This window comes from Cibotium barometz, chromosome 13, assembly GCF_041138505.1.
Source record: "Cibotium barometz isolate CiBa-2024 chromosome 13, ASM4113850v1, whole genome shotgun sequence".
In the NCBI taxonomy this organism is placed as follows: domain Eukaryota; kingdom Viridiplantae; phylum Streptophyta; class Polypodiopsida; order Cyatheales; family Cibotiaceae; genus Cibotium; species Cibotium barometz.
Genome location: NC_141058.1, coordinates 44,539,820 through 44,547,572, shown reverse-complemented (window position 1 = coordinate 44,547,572; position 7,753 = coordinate 44,539,820). Strand labels below are relative to the sequence as shown.

The window sequence follows — 7,753 nt, the reverse complement described above, 5'->3', positions numbered from 1 at the left end:
GAGGCAACTCTAGAATGCAACATCACCTCCTTTCCTATGGAAGATTTAAGATCCCTCTAGGAATGGACATTTTGCCAAGACATCACAATACATGAGGCAATCCAACTACCGAGCGCCACCAGTTGCTCAGATAGAGAAGCATGTACTTGAGTGTCCAATTGTAGTTTATGTTGTCGTGGCATTGTTTTTCCTATTTCTTGTGGCATAAGTCAACCCACCCTTTGCCTTCTAGATATGCTAGTGAATCAAGCCATGACTTAGTGGCATCACCTACTATGACTTGGCGGTTGCCTCTTTAAAATGGCATAGGTGGCAATATACTTTCTCTAAACTCTGTGACTTCATCCCCAACATGACATGAGTGACAAGCATGTAATTATGAATCCGTGATCTTCTGCACACAAAAATACTCCTAGAGGAAATATTCCTACAAAGAGTATACCGCAATACAATCTCATTATTGGTGAAATTTGTGATAACTCATAACACTAGTTATATCACTTATATGTTGTACTCCTCACCTTCCATAGCCTTACTATATGTAAAGGAATAGTTGTTGTCCAAACCAAACAACATTTTTGACATGAAATCATTTGTAGCCAATGGACAATTTGTTCTTAGTGGGTCCTTGATCAAGATAGAAGCTTCGATCTAGCGCAGATCTACATGATCTCGAACCCATGTGTGCACAAGCACATTAGTCTAAGCGACATCACGACTTGGAATTTGATAAGATGTTAGGCTTTGTTTAATACTTTTGTCAATCCACTTCTTTGCTTGTTTCACTTGTGTTTATTATGCTTAGCATTAATCTGTTTACTATATGCTTATGACTAGCATAGCTTAATATACTCTCATCTTTGTGTCCATCCCATCCCCACTCGTGAGTAGCTGTACTATGTGACTTAGAAATGTGGATGGAAGGCTGCCAACCTCCTACTTCTTTAACCTCTCATGGCTGGATAAAGGAGAAACAGCATGCTCCAACATACCTGCTAGGTTATACACAAGGTGACAACTCTATGTGCAATTCACACACAACTGCGTCTCCAACAAATCTGTACAATTCCAAATATCTTGCCAATTCAATGAGTGAAAGAGAGCATATTCCGAACATAACTACAGCCATCTAAGCCTGCAATTTAAAGAAAAATGTCAAAGGCAGACAATTTCCCAAGGTTAAGAATAACCCATCACCCACCCCCCCGCCCCCCACCCACAGGAGGGAACAGGCAACATCCTTTGTATCTCGTGTCCCTCCACTCAAGTTCCATCGCCCAGCTTCAGGCTAAGTTTCGACCATCTTCAACCAAACATGTTCACGATCACCTCTCCACCTACCTGCCAACCTGATGCAACAGAAGGGAATTGAACTAGGACAAGCATCTCAAGGCAACCACCTTGACAATTACCTTTGGTTGATATTTTGACAACATACATGATAAATGCTAAAACTTCAAACCAGTGTGAAAGAACTGCCTTGACGGCACTACACTGTCTAAAGGACACAAATCTTAAGCCTCTCACCAGAGCTCCCGCATGTGGATAGCTTCTTAGCCCTGCATCATCAATTCCAGAAACCCATTTCCACCAGACGATTTTGGTGCTTTAAGATTCTTACAGACACTAGGATGGTATACTGACATAATATTTACCTTTTGATAAACCATTCAATTCACATAATACAATAATATATCAACATTCCAGGTTTATCTTCAGATAAACCATGTAAAACTAGAGGTAATACAAAGCATTAGACACCAGTAGCAGACCAACCATGCTGTACATACCCATCCACACTTCTAAATCTCATCTGCTATATCATATAAGAAACACGAGAATTTCATATAACTTTGCAAGTCTGCCCTTGCAGAAGAGTGCACCCATGTACTCCTTCGCACATCAGATTTCATACATCAACTCTCCAAAAATAGGCAGGATTGCAGCTGCCTGAGTATCAGGCATGTAAATGCTAGAAGGCAGTTCACTGACCAAAAAGCAATCATTGTGAACAAATTAAGTCATGTCTGCATACCATAAGGCCAACACCATAAAAATAATAGAATCTTCTTTTGATTGCCATAACAAGACCCAGTGCATCAAGTGAAAGAGGATGCAAAAGAGGTACTGCATGAGACTACTTACTTAGACCCGGAGGGAGGATAGAAGTGGGGGCCCTCATCTAGGCCCTCACATATAATTTCCCCGGTTTCGCTGCGATAACATACAATTCCCTTGACATCATCCGAAAATACCTGCGAAACAGTAAAACAATGTCACATCCCATCCCCCATAACCATGACCATTTAAGACGGCACTTGTATAATAGCTGTGTTTGCTTAAGCTTCAAAGTAGAGAGTAAAATTGAGTATGGGCCAACAGGTTCACCTTGAAGACGCTCTCAGCATCTTGTGAGGTGGGTGCAACATGCGACTGCGTAGCACGACGGGCAGACAAGTGGCGACCACTGAGAGTTCTTGATGGTAAAGCTAACTTCTCAGGGTGAACACAATGCACAGGCTTGGGGGGAGAGGAGCGAATTACACCCATAGGACATAGTGAGAAGTTACACGTAGCTGAGGCAGCCATGAGATGAGACTTGAAACTTAGCGAGACCCTCTGCAAGACAAGACACCAGTTGTCATTATGCAAAAATTAAGAAAAAAAAAACCCAAACTACAACAAAAACACATACAAAAAGGAAAAACCCAGTACTTAAAACCTTCAGAAGCACACAGCTACCCTAATAAACACAGCAAAATTGCTCCTGACAACACACAGACAAGGATTTCAGGGCAAGAAAGCCCCCAAGAAACAACCTGTCACAGCGATAATGCTTGCCCTAAACATTACATGCAGATGGAAGCACAGAAACTCAAGAAACACAGACAACCCTAGATTACACGGAGCACGCAGAAAAAACTCTAATAAACGACATGGAACAAACTCTAATAAACGACATGGAACAAACCCTAAATTACACGGGCAAATCAAAGAACATATAGCTGGGAGACAAAACGTACAAAGATATACAGAAACCCTAGAAACTCAACAGTAACAAAAGCCCTGACATCAGTCAGATCAGAGGCCAAAAGGATCTGCGGAAGAGTTCAAAGAGGGACAGGACTCACCTGCAGGTAATGGCCCTGTTCCTGTAAGAGTTGCTGTTGTAGAAGATCAGAACTAATGATATGTTTGGTGGCTGTAAGGCATAAAAGGGCCGAAGGTACACACAAGCCTTGCTTTGTCCGCCCACTTTGCACAAGATATTTCATAAGCGGGCGGTTCCTTTGTCTCGCAGAATCTTGGGTGATGATGTGGTTGAAAAAAACCAAACCTAGTGAGTGAGCCTGGTTACACGTTGTGGGTTGAGCGTCGCACATGTACGGCTCTCCAAAAATGGCACTTTTCATCTACAACAAACACCTCCAGTGTAACTACAAAGTTCTAGTGCTCGAAAAAAACGGCATTCTAGTGTATTTGTATCGACCAAAATTTAAAAAAAACCGGCTAAGATATTGAGTAGCCCTTATTTTAAGGAATGATTTTTCATATATTTTAGTTATAAAACCGGCATATAGTAGAGATTTCGGAAACAAAAATCGGATAGATTTAAGAGTTGTCCTTATTTTAATTGGTTGAAAATATGTTTTTTTCGAGCATTGCTACGAACTCCTTTACCGCCGATGAAGCAAAACTTGTGCACAATATCCAACTCCTTGTAGCGTTCATTTTTACCCTACTTGGATGCGACGGCACTTGACAACCCTCCATGTATAGGGTAGGTGTATGGGAAACTCTTCTTCCCTAACCTTTTGCATCAGTATTCCATGGAACCAATGTCTCACTTTTGGTTTCATATATCCTTTGGGTCTTTCATAGACTTTAACTTTCTTTCTTTCTCACCACGGGTCAAAGGGGAATCTAAGTCACTTTGAATAAGCATTTTCTTCATACAAGTTTCTTCATGCACGACAGCATAAGTTAGCAATATGTTCACACCATTGATTCGTCAAAGTTCCACTCATGCCGACCAAAGTCAATACTAGCTCTCAACACATCGCAATCACACTACATTGTCAAAAAATCTTGGCTAGCTTAGTTGCATGAACACAATTCAAAGTGCAAAGGGCTAGCTTAGTTGCATGAACACTGTTCATGCAACTAAGCTAGCCAAGATTAGCTGCATGAACACAGTTCAAAGTGCAAAGGGCATGCATGTTAATTGTGCCATGGTAAGGGACATGTGAATTTGATTGTGTGAGTGATAATTGCCTAAAGTTAAGGCGAATGAGCAAATATGGGTGACTCAAATGTTCTTGTGTGGGCATGCATGAACACAATTCAAAGTGCAAAGGGCATGTAGTTAACTATGCCATGGCAAGAGACATGTGAATTTGGTTGTGTGAGAGATGTGTGATGATTGCCTAAAGTTAAGGCTAATGAGCAAATATGGGTGACTCGAATGTAATTGTGTGGGAAATGTGTGATGATTTCCCAAAGTTAAAGCTAAATGAGCATTGAGCTTGTCCTGCCAAATATGTAATAGTGTCAGAGAAACCCTCCTGCTTTGAATCATACAAAATGTCTACAATACAAGAGATGTTCCCTGTACTACCTTATGATCAACATCTTATTTTTGCATTTGATCAAACAAACTATATTTCCACCTCCAAATTGAGAAGGATTTCAAGCAACAAGGTAGTAGCCTTAGGCTAAGTCGAACACATATTTCCTTGCACACCAGGCTTGTTATGGCATTATTAATTCATGTCTTCCCAATGGAGTTACAAACTAATGTGCACTCCCCCATCCAAAATCCTTTAATGTGGGGGTAAAGGTGTGGATGCCAACTCCTCATCATGAAGTTATATAAATATATTATGATCAATTTGGCATAGAACCCATTTAAAACCTAAATCTCTCTCTCTCTCTCTCTCTCTCTCTCTCTCTCTCTCTCTCTCTCTCTCCCTTTACCACTCATGTTAAAATGGTGTATAGTGTTGCTTGAAAAGCATGAAGTATCTCAATACCATTATGTCTTTAAAAAATGAGAAATAAAACATGCCTACCTTATTTTATTCTTCCTATTTGTAGTTTACAAAGAAAATAATCTTAATAAATGGCTTTAATAAACGAGAAATAAAATGTGCATGTCTTATTTTATTCTTCCTCTTGGTAGTTTACAAAGACAATCTTTCTACCTACAAGGCATTGATTGGCTCATCTCACATAGGGGATCCTGCCTTCTTTTGTGTTTTTTCAAGCATTGAAATTGTCTCTCTAAATTTTTCTCCTCCCATTATTATTTAAGCTCTCCTTTGTCCTTTGTCATCTAGCAGACTTTCTCTTTCCAAGAAAACAATGTTTGGATGTCCTGTTCTTAACTTCACATTTTCCACATGATCTTTGAAAGTCGATAATGCACAATAAAAACTTTACCTCTTTACATTTATATGTATCCAAAGATTTATGCTTTGATTATATTCCTCCCTTTTTCTTTTCTTTTTTTCTTTTTTTTAAAAAAGTTTGGCTGGAATTAGATAGAACAACGCACACACCCTACATGCCACTTAAGGAAGTTCTCGAGAGTCCAAATATTCCTCCCTTTTTCAAAAAAGGGAATTATGTAAAGATGTAATAAATTGATTATGTTCCTCTCGTTTAACAAATAGTGAATTATGTAAATATTTATAATTGATTATATTCCTCCTTTTTAACAAAATTATAGTGAATTATGTAAAAATGTAATAAATGACCAAATAATTCCATGTATCGTAGTTAATACTTTTTTTGAGATGTAACTACGTTCTAATTGAAGAGCCTTCCAAATTAATCTTCAATGGTCATTAATGTATTTTGATGTGTAGATGTGGTTGATGGAGTGTCTGGAAAGAGTTCTTTTTTTTACTATATTTATGTATAGTTGAATCTTTATATATGATTATTTAGAATATACTTGACTTTTTAGAGCTCACGCATCTTAAGGAATCTTACATGTACATTGGTTCTACCAAATTCTACTTGCTTTGGGAGTATGTACATGTTGGAATGTTGCACATACAAGCGATATCACTTCTGGACAATTGAAGATTTTTAATCAAGGCTTGCACAAGCGATGTTGATATTGTTGACATCTACCACTAGTCTAGTCCAAGAGAGCTTAGCACATCCACCTTCCTCGCATGTGAAAAGGTGAATAAAAGGGAAAAGGGTTCAAGATGCCATTTAGCTTGTGGCTACCTCCTTGGATGGTTAGTCCTAAGTTTTAGAGAGATTTGGAAAGATTTATTAAGACTTAATCACTTGGCTAACTTTGCTTAAATCTCACTACAAAGTTAGCACTCACCTGGTGGTTTGAGAGTTCATTAATTAGCATTAGAATGGACAATATAAGAATTGAAAATGTCTAGACTAATGGCTTAGTTCTAAAAACTTGATAACATACCCAAAAATGAAAAATAAAAGGCACTTTATATTTTGATTAGGAATGTGTACATACACATTGATAAAAATGCAAGCTAGCATAAGATGGTTTCCTTATACGATTTCACAAATTGCCACCTAATCTAGACTTTTTGGTTTTTCATGCCATTCTTGGTAGTACTACAGTGAGACCATATACTGATGCCATGGGCACTTTTATCTTACTGAAGTTTTCCTCATTGACCATCCAGGTATGAACGGACACCTTAGGGTTAGTTAGCCAGTATGTAAGCAACCACATCCATTGTTTAGGGTTGATACTCATTTGTCCTTTCTCATTTGTACTAGTTAAGAGCTTCACATCTCTCTCTCTCCTATTGAGCTCGCCATTCTACACACCGCCACCCCTTTCCTCCACTCCATGTGTGTGTGTGTGTGTTTGTGTGTGTGTGTGTGTGTGTGTGTGTGTGTGTGTGTGTGTGTTGTTTGACCGTGTGAGATCCAACAATGGTATCATAGCAGGATTCCATATCTTCACTACATGTGTGTGTGTGTTGGTTTTCTTATGCTGTGGTGTTTTCTTCTTATTGGAGGTCACTTCTTCCATTAAAGCAGCTCAATGCTTTGTGGCTTTGATTTATTACTATTGAGTTTTGGATTTTGTTGAAGGGTGCATTGCTAGCTCAAGCACCTAAATTTGCTTCTAATAACAAGTTGTCTACAATGGCAAGCAACCCTAACACTGTTTGCTACAAACATCTCCAACAACTTGCTTTGAGTGTCTCATACAACTTATCCAATAGTACAGGTAGTAGCCAACAACAATGTCTCATCCAACTTATCCAATAGTACAAGTAGTAGCCAACAACAGTGAGCATTAACTCCAACATTGGGGTTCGTCTTCAACAATGATTATCACTGGCCACCGCCGTTAACAACTTCAACAACACCACACGTACAGTATACATAGTCTTCTCTCTGCCATTGTAGTTCTCCGTCCAACAGTCAACCGACCATCAATAGCATCGTCAACTCATCGCTTCACCATGAGCTAACACATGGCTAATAACCTGCTACCTGATAGATAAGTCTTTGCAATCGCCAATTTAGGTCTAGTTTGATTGGCGATCCAACTTTTACAATCACATGATTCTTGCCTAAATCATGGGATTTAGCATGATTCAATTGTGTGATTTAGGACTAGTTAAATTGGCAATCCAAGTTCTTCAATCGCTCGATTCTACTTCAACAATCATCCGATTTAGGACTTCAACAATCATCCGATTTAGGACTTCAATCGTTTATTTCTATTGTAGTTTGATCACTC

The 7,753-nt window shown here is 38.9% G+C and overlaps 1 protein-coding gene across 1 annotated transcript; it reads right to left on the bottom strand.

Annotated features, from left to right (window-relative positions):
• Positions 1 to 1,627: 1,627 nt before the first annotated feature.
• Positions 1,628 to 3,291, bottom strand: LOC147632721 (uncharacterized). Its single transcript, XM_086807548.1, has 4 exons — positions 3,132 to 3,291; positions 2,389 to 2,619; positions 2,146 to 2,255; positions 1,628 to 1,987 (listed from the first exon to the last, which is right to left on the bottom strand). The coding sequence occupies exons 1-4, from the start codon at positions 3,273 to 3,275 to the stop codon at positions 1,903 to 1,905; spliced, it is 570 nt and encodes a 189-aa protein (XP_086663674.1). The 5' UTR covers positions 3,276 to 3,291; the 3' UTR covers positions 1,628 to 1,902.
• Between the last annotated feature and the right edge of the window lie 4,462 nt (positions 3,292 to 7,753).

What these genes read in the sequence shown, in the direction of transcription:
- LOC147632721 (XM_086807548.1), bottom strand. Translation starts at nt 3,275, where the DNA reads ATGAAATATCTTGTGCAAAGTGGGCGGACAAAGCAAGGCTTGTGTGTA. An exon ending in AACAGGGCCATTACCTGCAG is followed by an intron (nt 2,620 to 3,131) that starts GTGAGTCCTGTC and finishes CTTGTCTTGCAG; the next exon opens with AGGGTCTCGCTAAGTTTCAA. An exon ending in ATGCTGAGAGCGTCTTCAAG is followed by an intron (nt 2,256 to 2,388) that starts GTGAACCTGTTG and finishes ACTGTTTCGCAG; the next exon opens with GTATTTTCGGATGATGTCAA.